The 13,492-nt window shown below is 37.8% G+C and overlaps 1 protein-coding gene across 4 annotated transcripts in view; it reads right to left on the reverse strand.

Annotated features, from left to right (window-relative positions):
• gabrg2 (gamma-aminobutyric acid type A receptor subunit gamma2) overlaps positions 1 to 12,108 on the reverse strand; it is a 44,507-nt gene extending 32,399 nt beyond the window's left edge. For all 4 annotated transcript variants that reach the window (XM_028031740.1, XM_028031739.1, XM_028031738.1 and 1 more), the window contains exons 1-2: positions 11,595 to 12,108; positions 2,864 to 3,003 (exon numbers count right to left, since the gene is read on the reverse strand). In XM_028031740.1, the coding sequence (XP_027887541.1) occupies positions 2,864 to 3,003; positions 11,595 to 11,716 (262 nt within the window). In that variant the 5' untranslated portion in view covers positions 11,717 to 12,108. The remainder of the gene's footprint in view (positions 1 to 2,863; positions 3,004 to 11,594) is intronic.
• Between the last annotated feature and the right edge of the window lie 1,384 nt (positions 12,109 to 13,492).

The raw sequence follows: 13,492 nt of genomic DNA on the forward strand, positions 1-13,492 counted from the left end.
CCTGAGACAGTCCAGCACATAACAGCAGGGTGCAAGATACTGGCAGGGAAAGCGTACATGGAACGACATAACCAAGTTGCAGGCATAGTGTACAGAAACATCTGTGCAGAATATGGACTGTAAACCCCGAGATCAAAGTGGGAAACACCCCCAAAGGTGACGGAGAACGCCAGAGCTAAGATCCTGTGGGACTTCCAGATCCAGACAGACAAAATGGTAATGGCGAACCAACCAGACATTGTCGTAGTGGATAAACAACAGAGGAAAGCCGTTGTGGTAGATGTAGCAATACCAAGCGACTGCAACATCAGGAAAAAGGAGCACGAGAAACTAGAGAAATACCAGGGCCTCAGGGAGGAACTGGAGAGGGCCTGGAAGGTGAAGACCACAGTGGTGCCTGTGGTCATCGGGGCCCTCGGGACAGTCACCCCCAAACTGGACCAATGGCTACAACAGATCCCAGGAACAACATCAGACATCTCAGTCCAGAAATGTGCAGTCCTTGGCACAGCCAAGATACTGCGCAGAACCCTCAAGCTCCCAGGCCTCTGGTAGAGGACCCGAGCTCAGAGGATAAGAACCACCCGCGGTGGGTGAGAAGGGAATTTTTTTTTTATATATATATATATATATATAAAACACATTAAGCAGATGAATGTACAGTATGCAATGTTTTCTCCAAAATTGAATCATTGCATCTAAATAATGAGCAATTCATCTGCTGCAACTTGAACACTATGTTTCACAACTTCCTCCTGGTTTGCATAGACCTGAATTGCACACCAGCTTGTGCGTTATCAAATGTCTCTTGCTGCAGATTCTAATATCATGAAGTTTTGAACTTTTGTCTCAGACAGACGACTTCTCCTGCTGTTTTAATGTTCATCTTGAGGTTAAATCTGCCCTCTGCTACCACACTGGAGACTGGAATTACAAACACCACTTCAGCAAAAGTTTTGAAATCAGGGAACATTTATCTAACTGAAGTGATCAGAAGTACCTGTACTCTGTGTGTAAAATTAAAAATGTCTGTATGTCTGCACCAAGTTGTCAAGTCTTTCAAAATCATAAACAAGCTTGTGGTAGAAAGCACAGAACATATGCAGGTAAGACATAATTAGAGAATTAAAGGTTTCATAGAGCTAGAAAAGGCTGGAAATTATTTCAGTAGAAATGCATAATTTACAGAAAACAAAACAGAGTAGACTGACAGGGCTTTATCATTACAGGATGGTGTGTGACAGCTTCTGTCTTTAGCCAGATTTCCCAGGAATGCTGCCTCATGAATCAAGCATTCAGGGATACTGAGCATCTCCCAGTGCTGCTCTCACAGATGGATGTGATAGGCACATGCAGACAAGCAAGTCCTCCTCAGCTGTCTGTCAAAGTGAAGAGAGAGAGCAACTTGTCTGCGGTCTTACAGGACCATGATGAACAGCTTCCTTCACCATAACACACGCATAAACACAAACACTGGTAAATGTTTTTATAAATAGCCAGGCTATCTGTCACAGCTCAACACACAGTGGCATTGACCACTGAGCATGTGGTAATTATGAATTAGTTCATGTGAATTTGGAATGTTGTTTCATTTCTGGAGCTTGAACAAACAGAAGACACCTACAGTGCTTGACCTTAACTGATGAGCAACTTGTCTGCGGGCTTACAGGACCATGATGAACTGATTCTTTGTTCATCATGGTTCTGAATTTTAACTTGAGAATAGTTACAATTCAAGAACTTCAAGTTTTCAAAACAAACTTGATTTGGAAGCTGTTTGATTTGTTAGGCCACTATATTACTAAAACAAACTGATTGGACAGAATCTCACAGCATTTGTTGAAGTGCTGGAGATCATCATTCCAGATGTCACAATAGGCACATAAGCTCTCAACCAACCAGCCCTGCCTTAGCCTTGGGGTCACAGGCCCAAAAGGAAGGCACACAGTCACATGTGGATTATTTTTCTTCCAACCTCCTGGGCAGGAAAGAGGACTTTCTAAAATCTTCAAAGGATGAGCTAGAAAGTTTAAGATCAGTTGTGTGCTTAGTCAAAACTTAGATGTGTCAATCCCTTTGTTGTCCAACCAATCCAGAAGTCGACTAAAGCCAATACGGTGAACGTCGATGGGTGGTTTCCCTTCGGTCTTTAAAAACCCAACGATACCGCTCAGTCTGCCAGAGCGGGGCAGCTGTGCACCAGTTTACCTGCTGGACCAGAATGAGTGATTCCAATTAATTGTTTTGCTTTTTGCCAGACCCCCAAGCATTGTCCCACACATGTCTGGGCTTGTTAATTAGATAAAATTCTTTAGCCATTTTTCTTTTATATGTTGGTTAATGCTTCTCACTGAAGAGTTGCTGAATGTATGCTGTGTGATTGTTGTCACACATTTGAAGGATTCACTGGTCTCTCTTAGCCTTGAAGGTATATTTTTTATTTTGGAAGTCTGTTCATGTTTTTCTCAGTTAGCACATAATTATTGACACAATCTTTCAACTGCAAAATTGCTCTTTTGTTAATAAATTTTCAGACAAGTATGTCTGTGATCATTCTGTCTCTGTGTGAGGAGTGTTTACTGCTCAGTAACACTGAATTCATTCTTTCATGGGTGACTGGCATCTTTGGCTAATAATGTAATAGCCTGGTGGTACCCCAATTCAACTAAAGAAACTCTAACTTTATTAATAACTTCATTAATAATACATTTACTTATCAACATTCATAATCACATAAACAAAATATTGATTCAATTTATGACTTCTAAAAGATTTATTCTTTTTTTCTGCTCATGCTTGATTACAGACTGATAATTTCATTAACTGTGAAAATAAGAGAGAGAAAAAAAAAATCACTCCATACCTCCAATGTCAGGTCTGAGCTTGTTATCGTAGCCATCTAGTAGGCTGTTTAGGATGTGTGTTACATCACTCTCATACACTTTGGGAGTCAGCACCCACGTCTTGTTAGACACCTCATCATCATCATCATTCTGGAGGGAGCTGCAGGGAAGAGAGAAGGAAAAATACACCTTACTGGTGAATGCTTTAAAAAGGCAAACAAGCATATATCTTTCCTGCCAACAGCCATCGCCATCTTCAATAACTCTTTGAAGAATATAAATTAATGAGTTACAACAACGTTTAATTTCCTTTTGGGATTAATAAAGTATTTGTTGTTTTCAGCCAAAGTGTGATAAAAAAAAGCAACTCAGAGACAAAATGAAAATCATTGAAATCCCTTTGCTGTTTTTATTTTATCCCATGAAACTAAGTATATAAAATGCTGCAGTCATGTTCTGCAGGTTTCCTTATAATGTCTGTTGTCTCGATCCTTTAAAACAAGACAGAAACTTAGGAGCACAAAGCGATCACAGTGACACAATTCTCCTAAACATGAATGTTCTTCATTTTATATCTGTCTTTAGCATATGCTGCACATTGTACGTTATGCCTTTGCTATACTTACATATACTTATACCATTTGTTCTTAAAGTGAAAAGTAACAAAACAACTTTTATGGAAGACTGATTAAATGTTAACATTGGGTCACAAATTCATCGTATATAACTAGCCATTATCTTTGTATGGAAGTGACCTGATGGAGAATCTGTTTTCATCCAAGCAGATGGTCAAAATCATCCACTGAACTATGACATATTTTAGCATCTCAAGGGACAGAGGCATTTTTAGAGCTTCTTTTTTGGCTTAACTTTAAATAGCACCAAGCTATCTGATCAGCTTAAGTAACCCCCTCTTTACACCTCTAAGATCAGGTTGTGATTTTATAAGGAAGGACAGCTGTCAAAAAAAATTATAAAAAAAATATAACATCAACATGTTGACTTTTTTGTGCAAAATTTGCTGTTATTTTAAAAGCCATTACATAATATTGTGCTGTGTTAAAAAGAAAAAGAGGCTGCTGTGATGAAGAACATAAAATATTTCAATTGCAGTTAGTTGTGTCTACTTACTTCTACTCTAAGTCAAAGAAATCTTGCAAGTTTTACATCAGAATTAAAAAAAAATGTTTAGCCAGCTTGTCTCTTGTTAAATCAACTTAATGAACTTTAATTTCTGAGTTAAAATAAAAAAACCTCTAGTTGACGTTACTTAGAGAGCGGTAGGTAAATTTCTATCTTCAGGTCAAACCAGCTGAAGATAGGTGGTCAAACCTGACCTATCATTATTATGCAATAATGATATGACCTTATATCATATCATTAATGAGTCATCAACAAGGCTTAGCAAAAAGATAAACTTAAACTTTAACAAATTAATTAATTAATACAACTTTTCTACCTCCCACAACAACTCCCAGAGCGGATTTTAATATGCAGCCAAAACTTTTGGCAAGGACAAAAATGTTCTATTTTGCAGCTCTAATATTTTTAGATACTTTTACATGTCTCCATGGTATGCAAAAAAATATTTAACAGATTTTAAAAAGGTTCAAAGGCTATTATAAGCAAATACGCATACTATATGTGAAAAACTTATTTTAAATCTTCTTCATATATTTAGTAATTTCTTACAGCATGCTAGATAATCCATGTACTGCTATGGCATTAAGTTAATTACATTGCTTTTGTTTATTAACCTGTTGTTAAGAATAGATAACATTTTCTTTACAGTGTTAAGATTTCCTGACTCAAGTAACTAAATATTATTCTTTTGATCTATATTCTTCTACACTGTGAAAGAGTGGCTCATCAACACACAAATCACAAAAATACAACAATCTGTGCCCAGAATGTTGGAAGAATTCTCTCCAAAAGAACATGTCTGATAACTCCTTATTCATGGCAGTGTTCTTAGACAGAACAGTGAGCATCACACTCTTTTAGATAAGAAGCAACCCTACACATGTATCATGAGGCTTTAGTATTCGCAAGACTCAGGGTTGATGGTAGCATTCACATTTTTCTCTCTGAATTATTGATTTTCCAGGTGTCGCAACAGTAAGATGAAGGATTTATCAGATAAAAGGAAGTGCACCAATCTTTTGTTGTCCAGCGGGAGCTTTCCTCATTTGCTCTATTGGTGTTTATGTCTCACCACAATGCTGCATATCAGACGCTGAGAATCATCTCACTGACCTGATAGCCAATGACAAGAAAAAAAACACCCAGACTCTCTCATCTCTGTTATTGGGAATTTCCGCAGAGCAAATATTTTAAATGAATTCCAAAATAAAGACAACATATTATCTGTCACACAAAAGATATAAGCACACTAAGAACCTGATCACTGCCACATAGAGCAACAATAAACTACAGTTAACTCTGTATCTGAGGAAAACAAGCACAACAAAGAAGCTTACAGCAGTGGGGCAGCAGTTTGGAGGAGCCAGCCTAACTTCGATAAGTACAGGAGCCCAACCCCCCACACTGGGATGACTGGTGTGATGACTGGTGTGAGATCACGTTGGACTAAAACACCCCCTACACTCAATCTCATCACTATCCTCCACAGCAACATTTTCTACTGGAGATCACTACCGGTTTTTAGATGCCACTTTTTCTCTGGTCCTCACAGATGGACACAGTTCAGAGGAATTCCCAGCAGAAACAGTACCTCATCTACCTTCCACAAAAGCTGCTGGTTATCCTTTACACTGCCATTATTCAGACTGTCTTGTTCACATTAATGAGTGTGAAGTTTGGGACTGCCACAAAATTTAAAATCCAATAAATGTCTTTACATCAGATCACTCTGATCCCTCAGAATATAGTTTAAGATGTCAACACAAAACTGCAAAGTTTAAAAAGCACATTTGTGTCATCTTACATAATTTTGCATTTGTTTTTTTGTAAATTTGTTCACCATTCACTGTCAGTCCCAGAGTTTGAATGAAAGCATTTATAACATACAACTGGCAATAAAATATATATTTCAATTAAAAAAAATAATGATAGCGTTTCAAGACAACAGTGTTAAGAAACTTGTTTGTGAATATCTCAGGTGCATCAGGGCCCCCAAAATGTTGGAAGTGTACAAGTGCTGAAAGTGCTGATCTAATCGAAGAAAAGCAACGAAAGACCACAGAAATTAACAAAAACCCAAAACCAACTCAAAGAACCCAAGATCCAATCAATTCTACTGTACAATGAGAAGGTGATGTGTTCATCTTAAGTGTAATGCAGAAAATAACCCTTGAAAGCCCTGGGGTTCAAAGAACTTGCCCACCATCCCAACATATCAGGGAGATATTGCATAGAAGGAAACCCTTACAAAATAATTTATACTTAAAGAACTAAAAGAGACACCAGTATAAAATAATAAAAGTTTAGAAATGGTGAAGGTTTTCACAGAAAAGCACAGAGACAGATGGCTTTCTTATGTTCTCAGGTAATAAATGAGGGATTGTGTGTCATCCAACAGTCTTCCTTAGACTACATTAAATGCCATTAAGAGCCATCAACTTCCACTGTAACATGAGTACCTAAAACATTAAGTCTTGATTGACTTATTTAGGTGAGCATAAACAGCCAGACAGAGGAGACAGACAGGGTTGCAAGAGGGAAAAATATCTACAGTTTTTCAAAGTAGCTGGATTTTTTAATATTCATGTTGAATTGCATCTCTTTATGGAAATATTCCAAACATAACCGGATCAAAGGACGAGCCATGTGTTCTCCACTGCCGACAGAAATGAGGGTCTGCCTACTAATTTGATACCTGAAGTTACACAGAGAGAAAAAGAGCACTGAGCTACATGAGCGCAAGTTTGAGCTGCATGTGTGTATTTGTGTTTATACATATGAATATGTAAGCCAGTGATTTCGTTTGCAGAGATAAAAATGAGAACAATGTCGTTGGATCATGGCAACAAACGGCTCTATGACGACCACTTCACATTCTGGTTGTCTGTATTATTTTAAATATAAAGAAACTAAATCTAACAAAAATGCACAACATTCACCAGTTCTGGGTTCACTTTTTCAGGAACAATATAACAAACCGGGTTTGTTATATTGCTAAACTTGCTAAACTTTCTTTTAGCAAGTTTAAACACACTTGGAAGGAAAGACAACACAAATATTGTATTAGCCAATCAAATTGTAGCAACACACTGCATTTTGGCATTTAGACTGGGTAGAAAAGACATACTAGTGATCAAACCATGCATTAGAATCACAAAACAAAGAGCTTTATGATATCTTGAATATTAGCTTGTAGCTCTGGGTGTGAGATGATAATTTCTCTGGGACAAAGATGGATTCTCCTGATAATTTTAGGAACTTTCATGTTGAACCATCACTCAAGTTTACAGATAATGACCTAAAGAAGAGGAATAAAAGAAATCCAGTGAGTGGCAGTCGTTTGGTAATAGCGGCTCAAACTGCTACTTGTTACAACCAAGGTATGCAAAATATCCATGTTGAACAAAGCAGAAAACTTCACTTAGTGTCACTCCCGACGGTTAAGAGTAAGAAGATTAGGTTATGATTTTCACAAACTTATCAAGCTTCTACAATAACAAATTGGTAAAAGTTGGCATGGTTCTAGGAGTCTTGATTTGGACTGGTATATTCATGGTGGGATCAGAATCTGGAGTAAATAACATGAAAACATAGCTCTTTCCTGTCTTGTTTCAATAGTTTGGGCTGCTTCTGTAAAGTGTAAAGTTCTTGACACACTTCAGGCCACTTAGTAGTGACTGAATGTTGTTTAAATGCCACAGTCTACCTGGGTATCCAAACTGATGATGTAAATCCCTTTAAAACCACAGTGTACCAATCTTCTATAAGCTATCGTCTCATCCACTATCCATGTTAGTGGATCTTATTACAAAGCTCAAATAATCTCAGATTGGTTTCTTGATCACAGCAATGAGTTCACTGTACTCCAATAGCTTCTACAGTCACAAGATTCCACCCCAGAAAGACTTTTGAGATGCGGTTTAACAAAACACATGGATCAATGACGTGCAGCCAGCAACTGTACAATGATATACTGACAAAATGGACAAAACATTTCCAGAAAATGTGCTTAACGATTGTTCAATGTCTGATTAATTAGTTCCTGGTGATTAAAAGGTGTGTCTACTTAAATGTCCAGAGTGTGTAACTTTGTAACTCTTCTCTATATCAGATATTATTTTTAAAGTTACCATATTTTTTAAAAAAACAAACCAAACATTGACATGGAACTTTTCTGCATCAGTGATTAAATATGTGTGACTTTAGATTAATCTCTCCCACACCTGTCCTCCATTTTACTTCAGACAACATGGCTACATGATACAGTTTACCAAGCCTAAGCTGCCTTTTAGGGCGACCTGACACAAATCTGACTTTTCCACTGACAGGTTAGGGAGCTCAACAGCAACACCGAGGCAACATTCACACATCTAAAATTGGTATTGGCCGGTAAAAGCTAAAGCAAACTTAAACCAAACAAACACTAATTCTGGTCATCTCTATATTTTAATTTTTAGCTTAGACACTATGCTGCCTCTTGTTCAATAATGAAAAATAAATGAAATGCTGACATACTGCAGCTGTAACAGCAAGGGATGCACTAATATGATACTTATTAATTTGATCTATTTTTTATGAATTTCCAGAGAAACATAAACATTCAGACATACAACAAAATAGATAAAAAATGCAAAATTGCTCTATAAAAAGGTATTTAGTAGTCAGTCAGGCCATGAAGTAAATTGTAACAATTTGGTCAGAATTTTAAAAGTCTGTCACAATCATTTGTAGTTCATCTTTATGAACGTAAAAATATGTCCTAAGTGCAAAAAAAACTCCCTATGTTTATTTGATTTGGACTGATATATTTGTGGTGGGATCAGAATCTTCCCTCGGTCTCCCAAAGCAACTACATTTAACCTGCTGCAGGGCTTCATGTCAGGAAAATGAAAATGGACCGACTAGGTGAATCGTCTGTGGAAAGGTTGCCAGAAGAAAACTTCTTGTCTCTGAAAAGCAGTGAAATTTCCTATAGATAACTGACCTACATCTGGAATTATGCCAAAACAAGGCAACTTGGGGGACTCTGGTTTATCAGGCACATAGTAAATGGAGGCTCCAGTCCACAATGCATCTGTTTCGGGTTTGATTCCCAACCCTGGGCCACTCACTGCATGTTATCTCTTTTTATCTCTTGGGCACTCTTCTTGTCATGCTCTGAATAAACAAAAGCCACAAGTGCTGTAAAATATTCAAAACAAAACAAAAGAACATCAAGGAAACAAGCTTTGACAAATTTGACCAAGTTTGTGATATGTAGCCATAAGGCACAGCTTGGGCAAAACTCTGCTCAGCATATCAGCACAGATACCTCATACCAACTGCCAAGCAGGGTAGTGAATGGATGACAGTTGACACTTGTTTTGTTGCCACAGAACATAAAAACTTGCAACAGCTGAGTCAAACCAGAAACACTTTGCTGTACCTAAAAATTCTACAGTGTAATGTGAGCCAGTCTGCTTCACAGTTGAAGTTTGAAAATGAAAATAAGACAGCAGTGTAAAGCTTCAGGACTAACTTCCTTCTAAGGTCATATGAACATTTTAACAACCACGCTTGTGCAATTAATTGTGCACATATCTTAAAAATGTATAAATGGCTAAAGTGAGAGTTTTTTTCATAGTGAATAAACATACTCAAATTACACTTCTCCTTAAGTAAAACTATTGATTGTAGAAGGCACTGTATATATGAACTGCAAACAATTGTCTGTGTGAAAAACCTCCTGATAATTCAATCACTCTGTTTCTCTGAAATATAATACAAAAAAATATTATTACTCTGCAACTTTATCGCCTAAAATAGCTTTAAATAAATATATTAAAAACATAAACAACATTTGGATATTTTGTTGTAACACCTTTTCAAACTTGCCAATTACTGCTAGCAGGACAACATTAGCTTAGAAAAAAGCAAATCATATAAGTAACCTTTACCCAAACATAAATCAAAGGTGGAGGTAAACAACAATTCTCATATGTAATTTCCAATTATATGATTGGAAATTACATATAATTGGAACTACGTCACAATTTCCTTCTTCCAACTATGAATGACTTGAAGCATCACACAGGAAAATAAAAATTTGGTCACTTCTTCAAGGATGCGTTCCCATGACATCAATGTTTTCATGACCCATAAATCATAATCTGTTGCTGATAAATGAAACAATGTCCAAACACATTTCCTGCATTTTGTTTGTTGGTTCTCTTAACCAGCATTGCGTAGCAGCTTTGATCTATATCTGGACTTGCACTGAGGTCCATGTATCATAATGCAGTCTGACATCAATGCACATAGCAGATGTTGGTGAGTCACAAAGTGGCATAGATCACACTGAAAGCATGCAGACCTTGGGAAATGTCTTATGTAAGAGCTTTCCTACATGAATCATAATTAACTTTATGAAAAAAGGGTAGGAAACAAACAAAACTGCTAATTAAATCATCTGCAGGACCTCCATTGTCAAAATGAAATATGTTTGATATAATGTGCGACTTTTATTTAAAAATATCTTTCCCCATATGACTATTTTAGGTAAACTGGAAAAACCTTTGGTATGATTTGAATTAACTATTGGTGTTTGAACTCTTCATGCACAATGTCTAAATTTCATTTAAAAAAACCTCAGATGTAAATGTGAAGAGTGTAGTGTTTACCCTGATGCATTATGAACACTAATTATGCACACAATTAGAAATAAACAGGCCTGACAAAGGAAAGGTTGGACAAGGAGCCCTGAGGTTGTGATTAACGTGATGGAGACTGATTTATCTGCCTCCATTTTTCACTCTTCAAGCAGCACAGGAGGAAAAGATGGGAGGAGAAAAATATCAGCTGTTTTTTTCTCTCTCTCTGCACATGGGAAAGAACTAACTGGCACACAGCTTTTATTTTATAAAAAGAAAAATCACCCACACTTGAAGTACAGATAAAATTAGCACTAAAAATGTTGAGGATCACTCTTAGTGTGTTTGTGCCTTTCTCTTATGTTCTCTGTGTGGTTGTCTGCCATTTTGATTTTTTTTTATTTCAGATAAAAAATATAAAAGCTCTCAATAATGCTCAAGTTCTTAAATTAAGCTGACAGTTGTCCAATATTTCACCTGAGGCTTATCTGACACATGGGTTTATAAAGGAAGCTTTGACTCCTGAAATAGACCTGATCCTTGAAGAGAGCTTATGTAGCTTTAGCTTCCCCCAACTTAGCCTCCACTGTGCTATTTCTAACCGGAGACATACTGAGAGAGAATCTGCAGGAGACATTTCACCACAAGATTAAACAGTAACAAATCTTACACTCAGTATCATTATGTGGATGTTCCATACGTTGTTTTCAGTAAATAAAAATATTTCAATCTTTGTGTTGATGAGGTTATTAAAGCTCGTTTCGTTTCAAGCCACAGGTATATGAAAGTAAACATTAAAATACCCACCGGGTTTATACCCTATCAAAATTTTCATCGCTTAGAAATCCGTAAATAGTAGGGTGGTATTAAATGGGAGGAGGCATGCATTGCTGTGTGCAGATGGAACTAGAAATATGCAGATTCACAGAGCCGACATAGATTCACGAGTTGAAAGGAAATGTGCATTTTAATAGCTTACCTTTGAGATAGACTAAAGACAATAAACGCCCAGAGTAACCGCTTCAGTGGGAGGGAAGGCTTCGCCATTGCTACTGAGCATCTAGAGGTTGCCTTCGGTGAAGCCGTCATCAGCGTCTTCATTTCCTCTTTTCTGCAGATGGACGTCTCCGTCTATTTACTGTGTTTCCTCTTAGCGATACATTACGTAGGCTGACAGTAGCGGCTCTGCGATTCTAAACCCAAGACGGACGAAACGACGCGACTCGAAGTGCGAGCAGGCAGAACTAAATCGACGCGAGTCTGCAAGCCCGACTCGGTGCAGCTCGTCTGCTTTTTTGCGTGTCTGTGTCCCGTACGACAGCCTAGAAGGGGCCTACGGACCCACCACAGAGGACGAAGCCTCGAGTAATAAAACACTCAGCGAGCACTGGAGAAAAGCTTGGAACCTCAGAATGAATGCAGATTAACGCCGGGGTCAGAAAGGAACTGATGCACGTTGCTGCAGCACAGATCAACACATGCGCGGTCTCAGAAAGCGGAAGTATATATATATATATATATATATATATATATATATATAAACTTAGGTGTACTGATTGTAATCGTGCCTCAGCACCATGGACAGCTCCACAGACAGGCAGTTGGGTTTTATTTACTAATCTGTTCTGTTCTGGTGCCGCCGTGAAATGTACCTATGAGAGCTTTCTGTATTGATTAAATAACAGCATTCACAGTTTTGTATTTCTGGAAATTTCTGTTTACTTTTCCCAGATGCGTAATTGTGAGGTCAGACACTAGTGTTGGACGAGAAGGCCTGCTTTAAAATCTCTGCTCTAATTTCTCCCACTGGTGTTCTTTCAGGGCTAGATCTGGACTCTCTGCACACCAGTCAAGTTCTTCCACACCAGACTTGCTCATCCATGTCTTTGTGATTCATGTTAGAATAAGAAGGGAACCACCAGCAAAGTGTTCACATGAACATGGGAGTATAAAATATTATCCAATCCTTTGCTATGCTGAAGCAGCAGTAGCTCTACTAACTTCAGTTTACAAATAGGATTTACACTGAGTGAGTAAGAGGCTGCAAAAATGTTTTATGCTATATGCTTTTTTTGCAGTCTTTTTTTAAAGCGTTTCAAGGAGTACAGTATTTTAAGTACAGTTGAAATGATCAGATCATTTCAACTGTACTTAACATATTTTCTTTAAGTAAATTGTATTCAGTTGTGTGACGGCTCTGCGGTGTTGCTGTATAGTGCGGGCTGCTTTTCCATTAGGTCCTTGATTGTGGGAGGTGCCTCCCAGACCTGGATGGTATATAAGGAGTGCCGTTCCATCAATCGGTGTGTGTGGCTGGCTGACAACAGTAGCAGACGAGATCCGGACTCAGAGGCGGCGCTGGCACAGCTGACACCTTGTGTTTTTTAATAAATGCCTCGCAAGAGGTTAAAAACCGTTGGGTTTGCCGTGTCCTCCCTACTTTTTGTTGCGGCCATCCGAGCCGGGCCGTAACAAGTTGCCAGAGAAAAAGAAATTGTGTTGATTGGGACATGGTTAGATCATGGATGGATATATAATGAGCTTAGAAGTGCAACTAAACAAAACTGAATAACTGACTGTTAATGGCATAAAATGTAATAAAATTTAAACAAACAGCGAAATTTAAATGAAAGCCCATTAAATGTGTTCGAGGTTTTGATATTCATAATCACATAGATTACTTTACAGCCAATTAGGACATTGTGTCTGCAAATGATAGTTTGATGACTTTTCTGTTTAGAAGATTCACTATGATCTCATCCTTACTGACACCCATTTTCTCTCCACACAAAGTCATATGTGTGAGTTGGGCAGCCATGATATCTTGTGTCATCTTTAGATAATAGCTGGGGGAAGTACAGTCTTCTTTAATGCAAT

The sequence above is a fragment of the Xiphophorus couchianus genome, chromosome 11, assembly GCF_001444195.1.
Source record: "Xiphophorus couchianus chromosome 11, X_couchianus-1.0, whole genome shotgun sequence".
Classification (NCBI taxonomy): domain Eukaryota; kingdom Metazoa; phylum Chordata; class Actinopteri; order Cyprinodontiformes; family Poeciliidae; genus Xiphophorus; species Xiphophorus couchianus.